General features: G+C 41.6%; 2 protein-coding genes across 2 annotated transcripts in view; one reads left to right on the top strand and one right to left on the bottom strand.

The window, feature by feature from the left end:
• The window catches only part of pak1 (p21 protein (Cdc42/Rac)-activated kinase 1), a 52076-nt gene extending 33957 nt beyond the window's left edge, over nucleotides 1-18119 (bottom strand). Inside the window, exons 1-2 of the mRNA XM_069148307.1 lie at nucleotides 17959-18119; nucleotides 5553-5613 (exon numbers count right to left, since the gene is read on the bottom strand). The gene's annotated coding sequence lies outside the window, so the exon portion shown is untranslated. The remainder of the gene's footprint in view (nucleotides 1-5552; nucleotides 5614-17958) is intronic.
• Nucleotides 18120-21086: 2967 nt separating this feature from the next.
• On the top strand, nucleotides 21087-25308 carry aqp11 (aquaporin 11). The gene is made up of 3 exons (XM_069148304.1): nucleotides 21087-21861; nucleotides 22900-23016; nucleotides 23332-25308. The coding sequence occupies exons 1-3, from the start codon at nucleotides 21264-21266 to the stop codon at nucleotides 23433-23435; spliced, it is 819 nt and encodes a 272-aa protein (XP_069004405.1). The 5' UTR covers nucleotides 21087-21263; the 3' UTR covers nucleotides 23436-25308.
• Nucleotides 25309-25366: the final 58 nt, after the last annotated feature.

Genomic DNA, 25366 nt, shown 5'->3' with positions numbered 1-25366 from the left:
GTGACACTAATATTCTGCTCAAACGTGTTTTGGATCTCCAGAACAGCAACATCTTTATTTTTTTTAATACTGACAAAAAAATATTTTATGCTTCAAGCAAGAAACTAAAGATTTGTGTTCAACATTTACAGGAAATGGCTGCCCTCTCCGTGCAGCTTGTCTAATTCAATACATCACAACTCACGAGGAAGATCAAGCTCGTGTCTGTTTCCTCTCCCTTTTCCCCTCCATCTCCTCGACCAGAAACCATCTGAACTGACAGTCCTGCAAAATGAAACCCTTCCTGTTCGTTACACAATCAAACATCCAGGGTCGCAGGTCGTTTCTTTTGTTTGTGGGCAAAGATCAATTACGAAGCTCAGCTGAGCAAAGTCTAATCTAATACAGAAAATCTGATATGAATAAGAGGATGATGCTGAGTTTGATCGGGAAATGACCTCCGATCCTCAGGACCAGAACTGAACCGGAACCAGAACCTACCTTATAGTGAAAAATTATTTTAAACTGACGGAGGGCAGCGTAGAAAGTATGATGGAGAGAAAATGTAATTGGTCAATTAATTGATCAAAAGAAAATAAATTTGCAACCATTTTGATAATTATTTTTTATTTAAATGCACAAAAAAAAACAAGTCTTTGAGTTGCAGCTTATGAACAGTACGAATTTGTTGCTTTTCTTGGTCTAATGGGTTTCAAAACCTTTCAGATCACATACCAAACCAAATTCACTGATTTAACCGAAACAACACAAGGCGACCATTTCAAAATCTAAATAATATATTTATCAATCATGGAGCCGCAGGCTGTTTGGAGATGATGGAGAAGCTACGTCCACTTTTATTTACAGTACCACAGCTTGGAAATCAGAGTCTCAACCACAACACACCCATACACAACAAAATCCAATAAACACATGCACACAAGGCTCTACATAATCAATACTGACATGAACTACAAGGTCACATTAAGCCCCCCCGCTGGGACGCCTGATGTCTCGGCTCTGTGCTGCCTTTAAGACCAAACATGCAAATAACAAGCAGAGATCTACTTTAACTCACGTGTGTCTCCTTTAACTCTAAAATGTTCTGCTGCAGATTTGCAGATTAGCAAATGATTAAAATGACCAGTTTAAATTACTGATATTATGTGAGTGAAGTTGGACTGGGAGGACACGACAGAGAGAGAAAGAGAGTATTAGAGAATTCTTTGATGTTAAAAGTTAGAAAATCCGTGTATCATTTACTCTGTCGCAAAGGAAAGAAGCTTTGAAGTACTTGTAGATAAAGAAAGGATCGGACTACATTCAGCTTTAATTTAACCAAAACAATGCACTGAAACACGCCCAGATTGGCCCAGACACTGATATTTAACATCGGCTCAAGACATACGAGTGAGAGGTACGGGGACACCTGAGGGAGAAGAGAAATATCAAGACAGCAGCTAAAAGGGAAAAATTAACAGGAAACAGGGGATGAAGAAAAAGGAGGAAGATGGAAATGAAAGAGAAGGAAGGAAAGTGAAGACCGTCTTCAAACGCATTTGATGCATTCCCAGGATGCACTGCAGCACCTTAAGTAGTAGGTCCATCCTCTAATGATGGTAATAGGCTTAATGTACACACACACACACACACACACACACACACACACACACACACAGGCCTATACTACCCTGTACTACACCAGGAACTGAAATCAACACACACACGGCAAAAAAAACAAAAAACAGAATGCGAGTCATAAAGTCATATGAGTTGTGAGAATGTGAGTCATATGAAGGATGCATCATACAGTGAATACACATACATACACACACACACACACACACACACACACACACACACACACACACACACACACACACACACACACACACAGCAGCGGAGATAAATCAGTGGTGGCGTCCGATAGTTTTCAGTCCAGGACAGGAAGGCTCTTCATATCTGATCAATGCAAACCTGCAGGAGTGTGTGTGTGTGTGTGTGTGTGTGTGTGTGTGTGTGTGTGTGTGTGTGTGTGTGTGTGTGTGTGTGTGTGTGTCTTACAAGCTTCATCAACACAAAACTTTGTCTTTTTTTAAACTACAGCCTCTGTCTGTCAACAAAAGAATGAATTCATAAACATGTAAAACTCAGAGAGTGACCAAACTCTTCTTTTTCACTCTTTTATTCTTTATCTTTGTTGGGCCGTTTAATCTGTCTCGAAGGTTTTCTGCTTTTTATCATGTGAATGTGTGGACAAGAAGGAAGGAATAAATTATTTTACTTTTTTAAAAGACTGAATGAAAAGAAGAATAAAGGGAGGAATCTGTCCAGTGGTCCAACAAAGAGCGAGCGTGAAAAGAAGAGCGGGACAAAGAGAGGACAAAGAGGGAAAGATAAGCTAAGTAGAGCAGCGGGAGCGAGAGACAAACTGAAAGAAGACAAAATGAGAAGAGTGAGAGAGACACTGGGACAGGGAGGGGACGTGGGGGCAAGTGGGTCAGAGGGACATGAAGAGGGACGAACAGAAGAGAAAGCCGAGTAGCAACACGAGTCCAGTGGAATTTATACAAAACCATTTTTCACAGGAAAAACTGCAACTGAAGAACTCCGTCCACAAAACATGACCAGCCCCTTCTTTCACAATCAGCTCGTCACCTTTCTGGTAAAAATAAATTTAAAAAATCCTCCTCATCTCTAATCAACTCCTCAGTTTTGATTTGCTGATTTTTTTTTTCTGGTTTTAAATATGTTTACAAACTGAAGATTTGAAGAAGTCACTTTTGTTTCTAGGACGCTGACATTTTTAAACCAGAGACAATAATTTGCAGCTAAATCAACAATGATATCAGCCGCTCCATGCAGCCGTAGACTGTAAATAAAGTGGACGTAGCTTGTGCATACGTGCCTTTAAGTGCAATACCACCGAGTGCCACTAGGCTGAAAAGACGAACTCTAGGCTTCATAACGAAACGGAAAGGTTCACAAGTTCTTCTGCTGTAACCTTTTTGATTGGACGTGCACTCAGCAGATTCTGTGACATTTGTTGCAACAAATTAGTTGTTCACATCGTGTTTACTGGAGGTAAAGGCTGGTGTGTGATATTTTATATAATGTAGAGGGTGTATCCTGGCTTACAGCTGGACGCGTGTGTGTGTGTGTGTGTGTGTGTGTGTGTGTGTGTGTGTGTGTGTGTGTGTGTGTGTGTGTGTGTGTGTGTGTGTGTGTGTGTGTGTGTGAGTCACACCTAGGTGAGAGTCAGTCAGCTGTATTTCACTGTTCTGTGTCAACCAATAAAATGATACCACCATATCACCACTAGCTCAGATAACTCCTGCACGCACACACACGCACGCACGCACGCACACACACACACACACACACACACACACACACACACTTTCATCACTGGGAGGCGCAACTGAAATTACATTTACCAGCAGACAACAGTGATCCCTCAGTGATCGTTTCCCACACACAGTCAGAGCTCGTCACCACACCTGATCTGAAACACACCACTGAAAAAGCTTCCTGATCAGAACCGAGGGCAAGAACAGTCAGTTATGATTCAAATCAGCTTGAGGTTAATTAGACCTGATCCAAAATGCGGTCGACCCAGAAAGAACAAAGGAGCAGCGTGATGCTGCAGCAGGTTACAAGCAGTAGTTTTCCTGCATTTCATAGTTCACAATCTCAGTCTGCCTCAACACACATACTCTTCTCCTGTAAGGATGACGACACAGACCGGATCCCTCCAGACCAGGTTAGGCTACATGTAAGATGGTCTGGACCTGAACGGATTCTAGTCCTAGGTTTGACCACCAAAGTCCTTTCAGTTCATCGTTGGGACTAAGTGAATGTTTTTTAGCCGAGTTTAAAGAAATTCCCTCAAAGCGTTTTTGGGATATTTCGTTCACGAGAACAGGACAGAGAGATGAAAAGGACATGAGGTCACTGTGACCTTGAACTTTGACCCCCAAAACTCTAATCAGTTCATCCTTGGTATCAAGTGAATGTTTTTGCCAAGTTTGAAGAAATTCCCTGAAGGAATTCTTGAGATATCGCGTTCACAAGAACCGGACAGACAGACGGACAACCCGAACACATGATGCCTCCTGCTGCGACTGTGGAGCCACAAAAACATAATGTGGGCACAGTTTCCTTTGAGAAGTGTATTTTGTTAATCGCAGTTAATTGTACAGCACCACCGTTTCTAAATTACAGGGTTGCATGAACAAGTTCTTACTGAATTTAGTGAAATTACATTTCTTACAACACAGGGTGTTGCTCAGTCTGCAGGCCAACATTTACGTATTACAAATACTCTCACAACATGGCGATGTCTCCACCACACACAGCTGCATGCAGAGCGCACACAGTGATGCAGTACATAAAACATGCATGCCAGGCCCTCTGAGTCTCACAGTAACCCCACCCTATTGCATTCCCATCCCCTCCCCCCTCCGCATATACACACACAGGTGTGCAGGGGAGGGTGCTGCCTCCATCCCTGATCTACCAGCTGCCGGACTCCGCCCCTGACAACGCCATAAATAATGGAGGCTGCAGTGCATGCTGGGAGTCATCGGGCCACAAAGGCAGAATCCCATTACGGCCGACTGACATAATGTGAACCACTCTGGCTTCCCTCAGCGCTGCTGTGTGCCTCCTCGGAAACGTCTCTGCTGTGACAAACAATCGAATGAGAAGCCGGTCTGCAGGCAGAGCCGCACCAGAAATCACTGCTGCGAGGGATCACTGAGGAAATAAACACTGATGGGTCCAAATGTGGTGTCAAATACAGGAATGAAGGACAAAGTAACAGAACTAAAGCACCCGAGGTTCCCTGAAAATCTCTGCTACCACATTAACCCAGTTTATATCTGCTTACTTATTCCACACTGAGTTGTAACTCTTTAATCAGCCGAGGCAGCATCCAGCTGAGCCTCTGTGGACCTCGGCGTTTTGTTCACATCTCACCAGGAGACTTTCAGAAGAGTTTGGTCTGGCCAATCTTTTTTGTCTTGGTTTTTGTGCTTCTAGCAGGTAAACATTGCTAAAGACTTATTTTTGAGTCTGTTTTGTGTTTGTTGTTGTAATTCCCTACAGTTTGGTGTGTTTTATTTGTTTTAGTCTTCCTAATTATTTCCCAACTATTTAACATAGATTGCCTGTAGCAGGAGGAGGACGCATTTCTCGTCCTTCTTGAGAGAACGTGATGTAGCGATGTGATGTACGAACAGGAGTCTCCATAAGGCGTTTTATTTTGAAAATTGACCAGATTCTCTAAGCTGTTTTCCGCCCGGCTGGTCTGATCGGTGCAAATAGCGAAATACATTCGTCACGCATCCTTAACGCCAACTGGATGAATTTGAAGCATTGACCTGAACGACAGCGATCAGCTCGGGTGGGCGTGTCGGAGCCAAATCACGACACAGACAGAACCAGTGGAAAACAGCCTTGATAATATGGGTATTTCGCTGCCACAGTGCCTCTGAGCAAAGGCACAGAATCGCCTCAATGGGCCCGGCATTACAACTGCTGCATGGAGCGGAGCTGTGCTTGGAGTTTACCTGTTAGCGTCGTGTCTGGGTCACTCCTCTCGCAGACGGGCAGATGGACTGGATCTGCAGCCTGCACAGAAACACAGAGACAGCTGCTTATTAACATGTCTTTTCTCTTTCTGTTGTCAGACATCTGAACATAAACAGACCTGATTTACAGCGAACAGAAGGACAGCAAACGAGCAACGGCAGTACTTCCTGGTTTGTGAGCATTTTATGACCCTGAGTTAAATCCCATCTCCACAGTCCTGAAGTCAACAGAGTGGCAATAAAACTACGTGACAGCAGTTAAATGACACTTAAGAATATGAATGAGGTGACCACAGAAAGAAATCTGTTCAGTTGTTAATGTTTTTCAGGTCTCGTACTACAAAACACAAACTCAACACCATCTGTGAACTAGAAATGGGTTTACCAGCAGAAAGCTGCGTACTTTTGGTTTGGGACTGTTTGTCATTGCTTCGTTTTAAACTTTCAGCTTTAATAAAGAAAAATTGTATTCAAAAAGTATTTTGTAGGCTTATTTTATAATTAATGACGGGGTTATTTTCAGATGGACAATTAGGAAAATAAGAAGAAGAAGGATCAACTGTATCTAACAACACCGAAATAACTCATGGAAAAATGTGTTGCCTTTGTATTTGATGAGAGAAGTTGAATGGGAGTCTATGGAGCCAGAGGCTTTTTGGAGCCAACCTCTAGTGGCACTCGGTGGTATTGCAGCTGAAGGCACTTCTGCATCGGAACCATTTTTTAGACCTGGAAGCTGAGTCCACTTTTACATAGTTTATTGTTTTTTCCTGCACCTAGTTGTAATGCTTTACTCCTGTCTGAAGGTGGCAGTAATCTACCTAAAAGCTGTCTGCCAGCTGCCATTAAACAACATAAGGAGGAGAAGAACAAGTTGCTACCAGACTCCGAAACTTTGCAGGTAAAAAACTGTGACGCTGCGAGATTAGATGTCACGGTGGGAACAGGAGAAACGTCAAAAGGTTTTGTGTGGAACTCTTTCAATAAATAAATAAAGATGAAGCAGTTTAAACTCTGCAGGTGAAGTTAGCAGAACACCAGTCTACCAGAGCTGTGTGCAGTCATCACGCCGAAGCACTGAGCAACGATCTGGAACAAAGAAACATAAACCAGCGGAAAAATATTCTGTCCTACTTTTACAAAACGATCCACAATTTTAACGTGTGGAAGGAGATCAGTTTGCACACATTTTCAAATATATTCACAACAGTGTGGAAGAGGCTTTTATTTCTTTGTAGCAGATGGTGTCCACATGCTCTCACACAAACAAACAGCCATGTATGTGTGTGTGTGTGTGTGTGTGTGTGTGTGTGTGTGTGTGTGTGTGTGTGTGTGTGTGTGTGTGTTTGCAGCATGTTGGAGAGGCCAAACAGAGGGAGGGCAGGAGGTGAGTGTCAGGCCTGCAGCTGTCCACACATTCACACCTTACTGTGAGGAAACACACACACACACACACACACACACACACACACACACACACACACACACACACACACACACACACAGTAATACAACAGGCCAGAAGGTTCTGCAGCTCCAGATTACGGCTCGTTAAGGTGTTTCTGAACTCTGATTATTCCAGTTTAATGAGACATGTTGCCACCTGTATGTTTAGCTTCATGTGTTTGTGTTGCTACTTCACCAGCGCTCCCAACACAAACACACATTCAGAGTGACATTTGGACCGTGTTAGCCTTTGCTAATCGTGCATGTACATCTATTCACTAAGCTGCAGGTCTCTCACAGATGTACTCAGTTGGTTCAAGTTAGTTGAGACATTTTAGAGCTGATCTGATGGGGCAGAGAAAGAAGGAACTGACAGTTTAGACAAGTGTGGGAGGGTCGATCAGAAAGTTCAAAGGCTGGTCCTGCTGCGCGTGAACCGTAAATAGCACCGTCACGTGCACAGAGCAAGGGGAAGCTATAACTTTCATGACTTATTCACGATTAACACCCGAGTTACATACAGTATTTTGCCATGGACCTAAAACTTGAGGGGAGAAACATCAAATTTTTGGGGTACAGAAAATAGTCACACGGAGCCAAGTCAGCTGAGTAGTGGAGGTTGGGAGCGTCGATTGTGGTGTTGCAGGTGAGAAACTTGTACGTTTTCCTTGCACTGTGAGCAGATCATTGTTATGTTGGAGAACCCTGTTGCCATGGCGCCACAGTTCGGGTGGTCTGCAGTGAGTGTTTTCCCTCAGACGCCTCAGAAGGTCCCAGTGGAACTCGGTGTTGACAGTCTGACTCTGAGGGGACGAATTCACGGTGACACAAAGAAAATTCACCTGGTGTCTCCTGACCTGACGCACCTTCTTGGGTCTTGGACAGTGACGCTCCGCCCCTCTTGAAACGTTGAACGTCACTCAGAACACCTCGCCCGGCTCATCGCTTCATCGCCGTAGACTTTCTGAAGCATTTCAAGGGTCTCTGTTGACCGTTTACACAGTTTGACCCCAAATCTGATGTTTCTCTGCTCCAGTTTCAGGTCCATGGTGAAATCACAAATGTTCACAAATCAGTGGTCACGTTAACGTGGAACTCAGGTGCTGCTCAAGTTAAGGCTGAGACACAAACAACAACAACGACAACATGAAGATCAGTCTGAAAATCCAACGCGTTGCTCTCTAAACCGCCTGCGTGTCTTATCTGCGGGATGAAACGCACATATACAACAAGTCGGACTACTTGTGCGTGTAATGCGCTTGGCAGACAAATGTGAGAGTCATTGTGTTTCGTGAATGCAAGCCTAATTATTCCTTCTGAGCATGGCCATATCTGATGGATGCTGTCGCGCAGCAAGCAAGGACACAAGAAAATTAGTTTGACTCTCACACTATAAATTAAAAACTCTAGAAATCTGTGAAGGTGGGGCAAAATTAGTTGCCTCACATTTAGAATAACAGTTTCAGAAGGTTATCAGTGTGATTTAACTCTGCAACTCATGATCGTCTTCGTTGATTATTCTGCTGAATATCGTCTCTATTAATTGATTGTTTGCTGTACAAAATGTCAGAAAACAGTTTAAAAAGAAACATCAACAAGGAAAACTGTGAATGTTTAATGCTGCTTTTGTATGTCCAACAGAAACAAAATAAAAACCAGTCATAGAGGACATATATGAGAGGTCAGGTCCACCTTTTTTTCTGTAACTATTGATTAAGAAAGTAATTAATTAATTCCCTGTAAAAGACAAATTTTCTCGAACTAATCTGCCTGGTCTTTAGAAAATATACCAGACGCTTTAACGTTAGTATCAATAATGTATTTCAGGACTTTTCAAATGACAAAATGTAATAACAGATTTTTTTCACTATAATATACTGGGACATAATTTTTTAGCACGAGACAGAGTGCATGTAAAGGGCAAGCTGACACACTTGACTGGCCATGTTTGAGATTTGGAGAGCGTGTTGGCGAGGGACGAGGGTGTTGTTCCTGTCTTTCTGTTAAAACAGAGGTGAGAACACAACATGAAACCTCCCCCGGGGGGAAGAGACAAGACGAGAGAGAGAGAGAGAGAGAGAGAGAGAGAGAGAGAATGAGAGAAGAGGATTTTTGGCCTGAGATTGATGGAGCAGAAAAGAAGAAGAAGAAGAAAAATATCGGGAAAGAGCGTAAATAGGGCAGAAAGAGACAGAGAGAGAAATTACAGAGAACTGATAGATTCTTTTTTTTTTTTTAAAAAAACATAAAAATGAAATCTGACGAAGATAAAAAAGAGATGGCAGCAGTTTCAACATGAAACATTTGACCTTTACACTGAATTATAGAATGTATACGTGAAAGCAGTGAGTATAATCCTTGCAATCGTAGGTGTAGTGTTGCTGGAGCGCACTGGAACGATGCTCCGCCCTTTTTTTTTTCTTTTTTTTTGTAATTAAGGAAATAAAATGTTCACAATTTTGGTTAAAATTCATTTACATTCTTTAAGCGCTTAAAGATTCGATCATCTCCAAAGAGCATGTCAAAAAAAATTATAAAAATAGTGAAACTAATATTTTCATAGAAGGTGTATAATTGATTCAGAATGGCAAGGCCACTTTTTGATCCGCTTCCATTTGCCCCGTTAAAAGTATTGCCTTACATCTCAATACAAACTCAACACTCCCTGTATTTGTTAAATCTGTTGTTGTATTAAGCCTTGCTGTTTAAACCAACAACACCGTGTGTGCTAAAACTAACCAGAACCAACTGGCAACCAAGCAAGATGTCACCCACTGCTGTTTTGAAGCCTTGAGTTTCATCCGTCGTCATCTTGCTATGTTGGAGTGGGAAGTGACCATATTTGAACAAACTGTGGGAGGATTGAACGGTGGATCTGACTCAATCTGATTGGGAACCCGAGGTAGGGATGGGCATTTAAAGGAAATAATACTATTCGAAATTCACTCTGAACTGTTTGATTATTGTTGTTTTTTTTACCTGCACTTCGGACTACTAAATGTTGATAAGTCTTTATAACCTTTTCAGGTATCCCTAAGTCGAGCAGAGTTTACATGTATTTATTAGCTATCAATCTATTTCTATCAATCTTTTCATTCAATCATAAATGTAAAGTACTACAGATGAAACATGCAAACTTCACTCATTTAAAAATCTGTCCTACCGCTTTAAATGTGGGAGGAAAAGATAGAAAATGAGAGAATCCTTCAGGCAGAAATGGAAGAGAGAGGAAAATATAATTTGTGGACGAGAGCAAAATAAAAAGAGACTTCCTCTGTTTGACAGTAGGAGAGCGGTGAAGGGGTATTTATAGATAATAGCATTATAGTTGCTTCACTGGTTACGTCATATGGGCTGAAGGAAGGGAGTGAACGAGGGATGAAGATGACATAAAGAGGCTGATAGGAAAAAGGGAGGAAAAAAGGAGGATGGAGAGGACTAGGACAAAGAAGAGCAGAGTGAAAAGGAGGAGAAGAAGATAAAGGTGGCAGCGATGAGAAATGAAGAGCAAGAGGAAGGAAAGGTTTGTTAAAGAAGGAGAAGAAACGGGCTCAATAAGACGAGGAGTGTGGAAAAAGGAAAGGAAGAAGAGAAGAATTGAGGAGAGGGAAAGCTTTTCTGTCTTTGAATACGATCTTTGTGATATTTCGAAAAATGTTATCAGGGTGTTGGCATTTGGAAATATCAGGAGAGTCGATTTCACTCCTTCCAAGTGAGAAGAAACACCGAGGGAAATCTAACTGACTCACACGACTTTTTTTTTTTTCCTTATGTGTCACCGCTGAGCCCGACGAAGATCTAATCAGCCGTTATGGTCCAAGTCGAGGGAAAATGATCATTGTTGATTAACCTGCTGATTATATGGTCCATAAAATGTCAGAAATTATCTAACTAAATTTACAATGAAGCAAAACTGTGTGTGTACTCAGCAAATGTTTGTTCAACTTTATTGATCGCATGCAGGAAAATAAAACATAAAACTAATCATTGGTCCTCAGAGTCCAACGCAGAAATTGGCACAAACACATCGTCATTTGTAGTACACAAATCTGAAAAGGTACCGTGGAGGGTTTCTTTTTGTACCTCTGGGGTATTTAAGGTCTCCAGCACTCATGAGTCCACTTACGATACAAAGTGAGTCTCAAAAACACACAAAGAAGCAGCAAAGAAGAAGACTGCAGGATAGCAAACATATAAAAGAGTAATGTGGCATTTCAGCTCTGCAAAGGTTTCACAGAGAAAAGAAAAGCTTCCAAAAGGATCCACAGCGTGCCACAACAAAAAAAAAAAATGGAAAAAAAAAAATCAGAGTGCGTCCGGTACAGTGCTCGCAAAAATGTTCGTAACTCAGGCGCTGATGGTGATCAAGAGATGAAACTTGGAAAACGTACTCCCGAAGGTTGCAGCTTCCTGCTGCTCCGTGCACATCATGGTGCTACTTACCGATCACGTGCAACAGCAGCAGTCTGACAACTGTTCGATCAACCTTCGTATATGCTCTTGCTTCAGAAAGCAACATTTGATCCAGGTGGTTTGATCACAAATTATGGTTTATGGTTGTAAAGTGCATTTCTGGGAGCTTTGAATGTTTTATTTTAGGGGTGGTTGGTGTTTTGCTGTGATGGGTGCTATTTTCTGACAACCACAGAATACATCATTAATTCAGTAAAAACTGACACACGAATCAATAATTTGTGGACTTTCGACAAGATAAAAATCCCTTTCAGCTGAAACAGAATTCAGTCATATCTTATTTATTCAAGTAAGAAAGTTAAGTTGACCCTGAAGTTTAGAAGAAATCAGAGGGAGGATTTATACTTGAACTGAGTTTGACAGGAGCAGATACAACATGAACCCGTTCACCTCGTGTTGGCCGAGCAGTGCGAGAGACAGCTCATGGGGTGAAAACACACTCGTGTGTTCATCTCCCAGCAGAAACACACACACAATCCAACAACAACACACATCTACAGTGTGTAGGCATGTGATGATGTAATCCACAATCACAAACGCACACAATGTGTCTCTCCGAGGATGCGAGGCTGCAGGGTGTGAATACAATACTTCCAACACTGAGGTACTCTCTCACACACACACACACACACACACACACACACACACACACACACACACACACACACACACACACACACACAACTTACTCAGTCTCTGCTTTCCACTTTATCTGTTTATGATTCATTTGTGTCTCATTCACACACTCGTGCATTTTTGTGTGTGTGTGTGTGTGTGTGTGTGTGTGTGTGTGTGTGTGTGTGTGTGTGTGTGTGTGTGTGTGTGTGTGTTGCTGCAAGGTGTGGTTGGTCACAATGAGTGGGTGGTTCCTCCACCATATGGTCTCTGGACACACACATGATGTCAGCTCTTAAGAAGCTGGGATTTGGCTTCGACTACACCTTCAGACGTCCTCGCTGATATTTTCACTTTCAGGTTCTTTGTCAGGACTTTAAGACACAACGTTGTGACAGCAGTCTCTCAGTGAACAGCATGATGAGTATTGGATCCACTTATTGGTGATTTTAAGAGTAATGATTGTTCACTATAGATGCCCTGAGCCCACCAGGAGTTTCAGTTCTGACGCCAGGCGGATTTAAATGGAAAATAAAGCCGATATCTATTTCAGTCCACCTCCGCCTGCTGCTCTGATCTACTGTAGAGACTTCACTGAAAAATGATCAGGAGAAATGAAGGTTTTTATTTCAGTGCTGACAAACCTTTTACATTGCCTCACCCTTTTAAAACAACCAGCCTCTGAGTTTTTGCCGACAAGTTAAAAGATAATTCCAGTTCATTGTCAAACAGCAGTATTTACCGTTAACGTGAATATAATGGCTCAAAGGTCACGCTAACGTTGCACACTCCTCCTTCATTGTAGTCAGACTCCACCAGATGATTGCTCACAACTTTAGCATTTAGGGGAACATTTGTAAACTGTAGTGTCTACCGATAGCCTGCATGTGAGGTGTTTAGGGAACATTTGTAAACTGTAGTGTCTACTAATAGTCTGAGGCGTTGATGGCCTTCAAAGACACAGACAGCGGAGGGATACCAGTGAAAAGACAGTGGCAGTAAACAAAGTGTCCCTCTGTGGCCATGTTTTTAAAAAAAAAAAAAAAATTTATTCACTTTATTAATCCCCGAGGGGAAATTTCTTAGCGACACTGCAGCCCTCTATGAACCTATAGAGACAGCACTGACATGCTGTTCAACATTTAGTGTTACGGTAGTGCAGCCCGGTTGTTTCCAAGCTGTTTATTGATGGAGGCTGAGAAAAAATGCAGCACGACTGACAGTAAGAGCCTGCGACTGCAGTAAATACACTCAGATGGATCAGTGCTGACGGAAGACAGATTAAACTCCACTGATGTTATCCCTGAATGCAGCTCCACCTGTAAAAGCTCATTCCTCTCCCATGGCGACGTCTCCCCGTTTAATGAACCTCAACTGCAGCATGTAAAGTGGAAATATTTCCGCATTATAATAACACACATAGTAGGATCTGATTTCTGATCCTGAACTGTACTATTAACAGCTTAGAGATGCATCATCACCCTTGCTGTCATCTGCCTTCCAGTCAATGAAGTGGATAAAATACTTTGAAAAATATATAAATAGACATCGATCCAGGATCACAGCTTTCATCTGGATCCAGCCAGTCGGCCCGAAAAGAAGAGTTCATATAGTTTTATTCTGTCGGGATTCGTCTAGACGCCATGCTCAGCAGCTCCAGCAGCCTTGCAGGCAGACAGACTATCCATTATTCAGCTGCTGGCAGTGCTCTGTCTGCTCCACAGCCAGTATTACTCTTTATGTTGGTACAGTGTATGTGAGCGAGTGCCTACACTGCAAAGAATAAACATCCATGTTAATGAGTAATTTAGTTCATTATGGTGTGTCTGAACTTCATATCTGCAGCAAATCATTTCACAGTATTTATAAGTGCACAGAACAACAGCCAGAAACACTGCTGACTCTGCACTAATCTGACAGTTAAAGGAACAGTTTGATCTTTGGGGACATTCAATTATTCACTCTCTTGGAGCCAGTTGGCGTAACAAGACTGGAAACAACTTCCAATTCACGAGTTTCCCACTTTGACGAGCACCAACAAGCATCGGGCCAAAACTGTGAGGAGCTGCATGAACATTAAACTACACGCAGCAATTACACAGCATTAATCCACAGCTGCAACTAACAAACAATTTGATGAAGTATTTAATCATTTTGATTCATAAACTACCAGTAAAAAACACAAGTGTCTTTGCATTGCTGGTTTGATGTTTTGAGCAATTAAAGATCTGCGTTAAGGCACATTTGGGTGCCTGTAAACATCAAGATTGATTAATGTGACCAATGCAGTTATCAATTCAGTCTGAGCATTAAACTGTGTCCAACACTTGGAAAATATTACATTTACTGTAACAAAGAGAAGCCACAAATCCAAACAGAGAAAACTTGAACATGGAAATGTTGTAGAAGAATTATTTCTGCTGTTTACTTAATGGTGGAGTATTGACGGAGTATTAGGGCGTTATTAAGAAAGATACATGAGAGAAGGAGAATTTTTTTTTTACTCTTGAAAAAAAAGTCGAATGTCGAGGACATAAAAGTTAAATATACATTTTCCGAATAAAACTACATTTCAAGATTAAAGACGAACTTTTAAGAAGAAATCAAACTTCCTGTTTTGTGCATATATTTCTACAAGATGGCTTGTGTAGAATAACTCGTACAATTGTACGCAAGAGTCAATTTTAGGAACAAGGAAATTATGTGTTGGTAATAAGTATCAGGACTTTATAGAGATTGTGCCAAAAATCACATCGGGTCAGAAGGAGAAACACTAACTTTAAGGAAGTGGCCGCGTTCATGCAGACCGAAATAGCTGGAAAAAGGCATATGAAACGGTATCCATGGTAACACCGGCACACAATGCAAAGAGTACCTGTTGTATCACAAGACACAATAAGACAACTGATCAAATTGTTTGATCCTGAAAGTGTGGCTGTCCTTCTTTTGCTTCTCAACATTTTGACTTTATTCCCAACCTTTTGACTGTATTATTGACATTATTTACGACTTTTGACTTCATTCTCGAAATTTCCACTTTATCGTTGAAATGCACAATTTTAAAAAAAAAGTCATCATTTAACTTTTTTCCTAAATTTGTTCCTAAACCTCCATCGTAGTTGACAGTTATTTCATGTCTTTTCACATTAAACTATCAAACAAAGAGTGTTTATTGTCCAATAAAATCTTTATTTAAGACAAAAATTGTCTTCATATTAATCACAGGAAAAGACTGAAACTTGGACTAAAAAAAAATCCTCCAGACAAGAAGAACTTTTCAATCTCATAAATGACTGGAATCATTTGGGAATTTAATGCATTGTGTCTTTCTGTGTGGTTTTTTTCTGACAGTAAGTAGCTCATATTGTAGGTTAGCAGGTCTCATTCACTCAGAGCCCAAACAAAGTGTCTGAGGGTTAAAAATAACTTCAGTGATAGGTGAGATACAGGAACACACACATACATTCACATGGCAACACACACAAACACGCACACACCTCCTGAAGTAGCAGAGCCCGAAACCACAGGAGCCAACTGGGTCATTAACTCGTCCCAGCCCTCCTCGCTCTCAGTCATGCTGTCAAGGTGTCGGGGCGACAACTGGGTGGCCTCACACTTCACATGGGCCCATAAAACACTCCAAGCCCAGGTATCCACGGCAACTACTTTGCCGCCACCGCCCTAAAACCATAACCAAGACCATGCACGGGTTCGCGGACACTTCTGAAACCGGCCGGAGCTTAATTATGGAGGAAGTTTGGTGTATAAATGAATCAGTTTTCATTCATGTTTCTGAATGGATGGACAGCAGACTCATCTCCTGAACTCACTACTGAACACTGAAGTGAACTTCCTGCAACGTCACAGGTTCATCTGAGGACTCATGTGCAGACTGGGAGGCTCCCAGGACTCTGGCTGGACCGGACTGGACTGGAAGCAGCACCAGTTACAATCCAACTCACACCTGCTAAACAGTTTATCACTATTTGAATTAAGGCACTTCCTGTTTGGATGCAGCTTTTAAAACAACTTGATCCAGGTTAGACCCACCATTGGAAGTCATTCTGGGACAAAAAGCGTCAATCAAAGTATCGCAGAAATTTTAAAGCTTTCAATGTGAATAAATCCATTCCAATTTATTATTGAGAATATTTAAGTGTAATCTTTCAGAGCTGGAAGAACCACATATAGAAAATATACGTGACATCATTGTGTGTTTCAATTATGCACTCTTTGTCCTAATTTAAAACTAAAGGGAGAGTTAAAGTTCAGGAACGAAAAAGACGTCTAAAATGAAAAGATATTTAGTTCATAATTAAATAAGACAAAGAAGAAGGAAAAAAGGGGAAAATCTCAACAGCTGAAAAGATTCAACAAGGGAATGGTTATCATTTATCAATCGTGAAAATAAAACCAAATTTAAATAAAATGTACTGACTCAAATTTTTTTTAATTTTCAAGCAATATGTTGTAAATGTAATGTTATTAATTATTAAATTATTCATGGAAATCATCGGTGACTGGTTATAATGTAATAAACACACTCAGCTCTTTGATTCTGCCGATTGGAGTTTGAGTCGCGGTCCTACATTTGTGCAAGAGCTAATCTTGAGAACTGGAACACCACAGTGAGAGGAAATAATCCCAGATCAAATCTCTCAGGTGTGAAACTCAAGAATAAAACACCACCACACACACGGAGGAGGATAAGCTTACACATGACTGCAGGAAATCTGACGGTAGTTGTCTGCCAGCAAACTCAGGAGAAAAACTAGCAACACTTAGAGCTGCTTATAATCCAGAACACTGAAGGGGAAAGTTTTTTATAAGAGGGAACAAAGGGCTGCGTCAGCCCCACTGAGGTGAGGTGGGGACGGAAAAATTTGTTTATTTATCCATCTGATTCAAACCTGAGGCTGAGTTCAACGGGCAGAAGGGAACCAACTCCTACTACTAATAAAAAAACAAACACTAAATGAGAGTTAGAGCACCCATGTCTCTGTAATCAATCAAATACAGCATATATATACACAGTCTGTGCTACCAAACCCCCCTTCTAACACGTAGATACTCACTGAACTGCTCAGGATCAAGAGAAATGCACTGATTTCTGCTGAGCCATGTGGAAACAAGAGCTTCTGTGCATTTCAGACAGATAACAAAAAACTAAAGGAAAGTTTATGGCATTTAAAGATAATTAAAGTCACTAATAAATAGGAAATAAGTTGGCAGCTTTCCAGGGGATATTATAAAGTGATTATTGTACACATATTAGCATGCAAAATGTAATAAACCTTCACGACTTGTCTGCTTTAGAACATTTTCCACAATAAAAGCTCCAAAATCCACATTTCTGTGAGAAGAGTGTCACCTTTAATCTCTCAAATTAAAGGTGACATGGATTGATGAATCCTGTCATATGGATTCCAGAGATGGAAAAGTGGCAGGATTTCATTCATTCATTCATTCATTCATTCATTCATTTGATACCCACCTTGCCGTGCTATCAGCTCGCCACCAAACACTCCCATGTTATCATTATTAGAGCCAACTGGTGATCTGGGAGGAAACCGGTGTAATAAAAAAAATAATAATAATCCCACCACCCACACCTCCAACTGGACCAGCCTCGCCGTGACTGGCTTCGTGTGTGCGGGTGGAGGGGCCTGCAGGGTCCCGGCCGGTAAAACATGTATGTGGATGCAAATTAAGGAGATAATAGCGTGCTGCCAGCCTACAGTAACCATTAACCCCTTCCTATTCTCAAGCAAATGAGCCCCATTGCCCGGCTGGGAATGGACGTGAACGGTTAATTTTGCGGTTTAGAAATAAAGTCGAGAGGCTCACTCACCACTTGTCTGGTCACAAACGTAAATCCCAGAGTGTTGGAGATGTAATTTCCGACACCGGGACACAGCGGCTCATGTATTCGGTGAACTGTGCTCCCCTGTCGGCTCTGCCCTGCTCCGCTCCGTCGCCCTCCTGGTTGGTCTGTTTAACTGTAAACTTGCCGATCCCTGGCTATTGTTAGCCGGGCGCACAGAAGGCTGCTGCGCGGAGACACCCGCCTCCCCGCACGTTATTGGTCAGTTTTCAGGCTGACCCGCCTGTGATTGGCTGGTCCAGATTGCCCGTTCACATTTTGGGGCGGGTCGCAGCTCGCCGGCAGAGAGAAAGTGGTGGTGCGTTCGATGTTATTGATAGAAATCACACATTCTAGCTCTTTACAAACGCTGCTACCTAGAAGGCGTTGTGTTCAGGAGTAAATCGATTAGTAGATCATTACTCTAGAAATAAGACACAGACAAGGGGACAGGAACTAAAAATGGGAATTTCCGAGGGGAAATTATTTTTAAAATGTAATTAATTAATGCTACTTTTACATTTAATGATACTAACATTAATGATAATACAAATGATAATATTCTGAGTAAGAAAATGTTCAAACAAATGTCATTAACAAATATTGACAGAAAATAGTGAATCTATTATATTATTTATTTATGAGGCTATCCAATAAAATAAACAAAATTTGATTTATGTATACATAAATTAATGAATATACCGTGTTGCTAAATTGTGCCTCAAATATTTTAATTATAAATCATAAATCATTGAGATTGTTTTTGGTTAATCTTTTTTCTAATTTTTCATGTGATGTGTAAATAATTTGGGAGAAAATTGCAAATCTGTCCAAGAGACTTTTACACATTTATAATTGCACAGTTTTTTTTTTAAAAAAAAGCACATGTAGGAAAAATCCTGCAAAGAAAGTGTTTTCCACTAAACAGTATTCTGCAGCAGAAGACACGACAAATTGTTTGATGGAGATTTTAAGTCTGTTATTCTTTTTAGCGCATCATCTTCCAAACTCCATATTAAAATTCATATGTAATGAAGAAGAAAGGGCAAACATTTCCATATGTATACACATCAGATTCTTTCAACAATTACTAAAAAACTTCAAATGATTAAACGCAGACTTATTTTCAATATTTTTGTTCCCTACGACCTTCCCCCACTTTGGAAAAATAAAAATATAACTACAAAAAAGACAAAGCAACTCACATACAATTGTGTATAAACAAACAAGTTTTCCTTTATGGAAAATAAATATCCTGAGGATGACCTGTTTAGAATAAATTTTACTTTCAAATCAATTATCAAATTAAGTTTTCTTAAAGCAATAAATCACTTTACTGTAATGTGTTCATATATATTATAAAATAAATAAAGTGAAGAATGAGGAGATGGCGACATCTAGTGGTGAGAGCGAGTTGGCTGCTTGACAACGAGGGCAAAGCTGCTACATTAACAGAACTGCATTGATCTACTGTGCTAAATAATGCAACTACATAAAGTACCTTGAATACAAAATCGACTATTTTCAACCTTGATCCCCCTTAATGGTAGTCTTAATGTAAATAATGGAAAATTACATGAATGGAGCTTGTTTCATATAAAGTGTACCTTAAAAGTTGATCTGAGGCAAATATGAGGCCTCAGTAGTTTGAGTTAGACAAATTAAATCAGTATCTTTCAAAGTATTTTAGTACCAAATTTGCTCGTTTATCAGCAAGTAAACAGTCTGTGGATTTAGATTTCATAATAAAAAGACAATAACTTTGGAAAATACCAAGCTGATATAATTCAGACTACAGACACATCATATTAACTTCAACTAAACTCTGCATGTATTTTTGCACAGATGTCAGATATTAACATATATTAAAGGGTCTCACAAAATGTACTACAAAATATAACACCAGTGCAATTTTGAACTTTGCCACCAATAACGTTAAGTTCTGCTCATAAGTGGTAAAGGAAGTTCATAAAGTAGCAGCACATGATCTCTTAGTTCAGGAAATGTCCTCTCAAATGCTGAAATATATTATTGGGTTATCACCACGGATGGATCAGTGTGGAAGCAGCACTTTACTAAAGCAGATACAAAGGAAATGGGGGTGACTGTCAATTGTTTTGTCACACTGTATAAAAGCTGCCCTACTGTGGAGTGACGTTGAGCAATGCTGGGCATCCTTGTTTGAGCGTACGTGTATTTGCTCCGTCTTGCAAGAATAAATGTCCGATATGTTTGATTTTGAATCTAGCCTCTGAGTAATTTTTCTAACAAAATGTTGTGAAACATCTTCTAACCCCAAAAAGGGTATCCTTTTAATCCCCTTCCTCCCTCCACCCTTCTACCAAGCCACTTTGTCAACTATTTTACAAAAAAGATAGATGACATACGCTCCTCATTTTCTAATCTAGCTTCTCTAACTACATTTCCATCAACTTCATCTTCATCCCCTTCACTTTCCTCTTTCACCCCCCTGTCTCCCAATCAAGTTCTCACCTTGGTAACCTCCCAAGCCCAACCACCTGCCCCCTTAACCCCATCCCATCTCACATTCTCCAGTCTATTGCTCCAGACCTTCTTCCTTTTCTCACCCATCTCATTAACACTTCTGTCAACGGTCTGTTTCCTGAATTCTCTGAAGGAGGCAAAAGTGAACCCTCTCCTGAAGAAACCCCCCCTCAACCCGTTTGAAGTAAACAACTACAGACCCGTCTCTCTTCTTCCCTTTCTTTCCAAAACTCTTCTGTTTAGTGTAATGCGGTTTGTGGATATGATGGGGTCAATGATACTAAGAATGGCTGAATTAAAATAGTCCACCAGCAGCAGGACACACAAGACAAGATAAAGCCGAGGAGTTGGTGCTCTAAAGTATTAGGCATGATGGAGGGGCATGGAGCCTGTTGGAGTCAAAGTTCATCCAAGATTTTCAGGGATGCATTTTCTCCAGATAGTAAAAGGAAATATTAAGATAGAAACAAAGGAAGGAAAAGACAGGAGGAAGCAAAAAAAAAAAAACCCTGCAGAGTAGGAGAGAAAAAGAAAGAAAAAGAGCAATTGGAGAGAAGAGCAATAATATCTGCGGGAGAGGGAGGATGAGAGCTGCGAGGCTCAGCCACTTCCGCACCATGTGAGCCACCGGGACTGAAGCTCATTTGCTCCCGGTTGGAGCTCGCATCCTCCGGGAGAGAGAAGCACATTTTTTTTTTTCCCATCCGCCAGACTCAGTTCAGTGCAGCGGGGGAGATAAACGAGCACCTCGGACAGTCCTCGGGACGCACCGCAGAACAGACGGGAACATGGCTGCGGACGTGGCGGTGTCTCTGTCGGTGCTCGCGGGGATCGTCGTGTTGAGCGATGTGACCCGCAGGTTGCTGACGAGGGCCCTCGCGAACACCGGGCTCACCGTGTACGCGGTGGAGCTCGTGTCTACCTTCCAGCTGTGCTGCTGCACGCACGAGCTCAAGCTTCTGTCCGAGGTTGGCGGGATCGAACCTCGACTCGCGCTCACCTTGACGTATGTGGCATCCGTGGTCCACGGGCTCACCTTTAGCGGGGCCATCGGGAACCCTTCCGGGGCTCTCGAGCACGCGTATCGTGCGAGGTTCTCGGGCGGGTGCGCTATGCGGCGGATCGCGTGCCAGTTCGCTGCAGCTGCAGCTGCACGAGCTGCCGTGCCGGTGGTCTGGGGCATCGGTTTGTCGGGACTGCATGTGCGGCATAAGTTGCTTGGTTTCAGGTGCATCAGCCCCATTCACGCGCCCCTGCCAAAGGCCACCGCAGTGGAGCTCGCGTGCGCCTTTGCGGTTCAGACGATTATTACTCACACGCGATCCGTGGAGGAGAAATACCGCGTGCACGTGGTAGCCGCAGTCATCACAACAGTTGTTTATGCAGGTATGACAATGACGTTCTGTTACGTGAACTATATGGACAAATATATTCTCATTCATCTGCTACTGTTTAAATCAGACTGATAATATGATATTTTCAGAAGTCACGTGAGTCTGAGATGCAGTGTCTTGCTCACTGGCACTTCAGCAGATCTCGACCGCCCCGCAGCAGTATTGGCATGGCCTTTGTTGGCGTGATCATCAGTGTGTTGTGTTTGTGTTGTATGTGCAGACAGTAAACTGCAGCAAACTTGAGCAAATTATAACCAAAGGCAATGACATGAAGCCAGTTGTTTCCAGTGCACCCCCCCCCCCCCCCCATCTCACACCCACATCAGCAACACATCACCTGAATGTGAAGTACAAGCAGCCGGTGGTTAAAAAAAAAAAAAAAAAAAACTGGTTTCATGTAGGAGAGTCTGGTGTTCACCTGGTACAATTAAACACTATTTACATCTCAAAAAGTTCCCATCTGAGGATTGATCGATTGCAGCTCTGACAAAATCAGACCAATCACAGTTCTTTTAACTGCGGTACAAAGTCAATTTATTTGGTCAGGATGAAGAAATAGATGAGAATGCTGAACACAGAGATCACAAGTGAATTCAGCAAATGTTACCAACTGCTCCTGTATGGGAAGTCGGATTAGAATAGTTTCTAAGCGTCCTTGCTCTAATCATAATTTTTACACTCTAACAGAAAATGAATTCACATTCTGCTGTTTTTCAAGCAAAAACGACCGATATTCTCTAAAGTTTGAGGACTAGCTGCTTGGCTTTTACAGATTTGTCAACTTAATGATATTAAAATTGGCTGAGAAAATGAGCGACCATTTTTGAAATATTTTCTTGACAAATTTGTATGTAGTCTCACGTCCTCTTATTTCACGTTTAGGAGCTTTCTGAACATAAAGTACCTGATTATTGTTCACCTTTTTACCGAGAAATGGCCGATTTAGAAGCACGTTGTTTGTGCTGTGTGGTAGCTGCAAACTCCTAAGTGGAGGTTCACGGATTCAAAGTGTGTGCACATTGTTTTGCAGGTGGCAGAGTGACGGGAGCGGTGTTCAACCCGGCGTTGGCCTTCTCCACACAGTTCCCCTGCAGTGGGAGCTCCTTCCTGGACTACTGCGCGGTGTACTGGATGGGCCCCCTGCTGGGTAAGACCAACTGAAAGCTGAAAGTGAATATTCATGTAGGGCATGACATCAGCGTCAGACATGTCATTGGCTCCTGTACCAGTTTCTTTGTGATTGTTGCGATAAAAAAAATATTTTGTGGGGGCTTTCCCTTAAAAATGATGACGTCCTTTGCAGGAATTGTAGAAAAATTAGCAAAAAATGCAAGTTAAGGGAAAAAAAAAAAAATTCATTTTAAGCACGACCTGATAAAGATTTCAAAATTATACAATAGTGTGAAATATTACACATGCAAAATGTTACGTCTCCATCTCCTCTATATTATTGCTGTTTCAGGTATGATAAGCTCAGTGCTGCTGTTCGATAAACTCGTCCCCGTGCTGTCGAGGAAATCATCATCATCTCTCCATCTCCCCGTGGAGACCAAGAAGAAGACGTGAGCATCCCAAGGAGTCATTTTTAACCCGAAGCACAATGTTTCATGGAGATGTTGTTTCTAACGGACTTGTTAACTTCACGAGAATGTTAGAAAAAGAAGAACACTTAATATGCACTTTAACTTGATTTTTTTTTGTTGTTGTTGTTATCATAATGAACCCTGCTCAGATCAACCGGGGTGGTTTCACATCAGAAGCACATCTAAGGCTGGAGATATACTTACCTTACGCTACGCGGTCGCATGACGGCCGCCTCGCGTTTCCTGCATCTATTTTGAGGTTGTGCACGTCCTCAGAAATGAACGCAGGATGCCGTGTACACATGACCGGTGAGGGCGATGTAAAAGCAGTATGGAGGTGTGACACCGTCAGGGGCCTGCAACACTAAATGGAAACAAGTCTGAGACCGTTACGTCGGTGCTCAATGGAAAATGCTGAAAATACGGTGTGGATGGAACCGATGGTGTTTTGTCACCCTGTGATGTCAAGATCAGCAAAATAGTGACCCTCTTCGATGGTGGCCATGTTTAATGTTTACATGAGACAAATCCACAGACTGGATGTAAAAGTGTTTGTAGCTTCGGGCTTTGAAAAATGAAGCCGATGCCAGAAGTGCCTCAAGCTGCGATACCACCGAGTGCCACTAGAGGTCGTCTCCAAAAAGCTTCCGGCTCCATGGACTCCCATTCAACTTCTCATCAAATACAAAGTGAATAAAATGTCTCCACCAGTTATCTCGGTGTTGTTAGCTAAAGTCACTCCTTCTTATTAGTTTTCTGGAGGTCCATCTGAAAATAATCCCTCATTAATTAGAAAATAAGATTCAAAACGACCTGTTTTTGGGGGCGTGTTTGATTGAAAGGCCTGTTTTGTAGTCAGGTTGCAGCTATCAGTGGGCGGGACGTTGTATCGTCAGGTTTCCAATCAGATCCATTGCTGGCTCCTCCCCCAGCTCATCCAAATTTGGTCACTTCAAACCGCTCCGAACTAGCAAGATGTCAGCGGACAAAAATCTGAACTGAAGGCTTCATAACGTTCACAAACCAACGGGGGGGACATCACTGTTGGTTGCCGCTTGGACAAATCAGCATGTTGTAATGGTATCATTGTTTTTCTGGTGCGCCCTCTGGTGGAGTCCTCCAGTCAAGAGCAGAATACAGAGGCAAGTACGTGAGCGATTGTGTTTACACCAGGGCGTGGTTCAAAAGCAAGTATATCCCCAGCCTAATGTTGTGTTCAGACCAAACGTTATGCCAATTACTCCCGAGGAAAGATGTCTGCTAATTCGCGCCATGTGAAGCAAAAGGACGCAAATTCGCGTCTACACGAGTTGAAAATATTTAACTCCAGCGGCCGCACTCCCACAAGTAACACAAGGTAAAAATTCGCTTTGCGTTTGGTTTGAACGTAACATAAGAAGCGAAACATAAAAAAATTGCATACCACAGAGCACATTTTGTGGTTGAATTTTTACTCCATGGCTGCAAAGTTAATTCGTAAAACAAAGACATGGTTGAACACTAAAAAGCAACAAAAATACTTTAAGCTGAGGAACTTCAATCAACACTACCGTAAAACAAAAAACAAAAATAATAATTATGACAAAGAAAGTTTGCATGATTTTTTTGAGAATATATATACATTATACAAGATAATAAATAACTGGCAAATCAAAAGTTTAGAATGTGATGTTCTGAGAATGATTTGTTTTTGTACAGTAATTTTTTAACAAAGTGCTTAACAGAGAGAAACTGCATATTATTATGCTTAATGTGACATTCCAGAGCAAAGCACAGTGTATGGATGTACTGCCGTGTGTTTGTTTTTGAATTCTCTAAAAACTGTGAAGGCAGATTAAACCACATCATTACTGGTTTGTTTGGTGTATTTCTTTACGGACTAAGAAGTTGAATTTCCATGAAAAACAGTCACAT

The sequence above is a fragment of the Embiotoca jacksoni genome, unplaced genomic scaffold (genome assembly GCF_022577435.1).
Source record: "Embiotoca jacksoni isolate LCO1_2020_lvr unplaced genomic scaffold, fEmbJac1.0.p SCAF_14, whole genome shotgun sequence".
Classification (NCBI taxonomy): domain Eukaryota; kingdom Metazoa; phylum Chordata; class Actinopteri; family Embiotocidae; genus Embiotoca; species Embiotoca jacksoni.
Note: the sequence above shows the minus strand (reverse complement) of the source record. Positions and strands in the feature narration are given on the sequence as shown.

Coding starts and splice junctions, on each gene's coding strand:
- aqp11 (XM_069148304.1), top strand. CDS start 21,264: ATGGCTGCGGACGTGGCGGTGTCTCTGTCGGTGCTCGCGGGGATCGTC. Junction 21,862..22,899: donor CACAACAGTTGTTTATGCAG/GTATGACAATGA, acceptor ATTGTTTTGCAG/GTGGCAGAGTGACGGGAGCG. Junction 23,017..23,331: donor CTGGATGGGCCCCCTGCTGG/GTAAGACCAACT, acceptor TTGCTGTTTCAG/GTATGATAAGCTCAGTGCTG.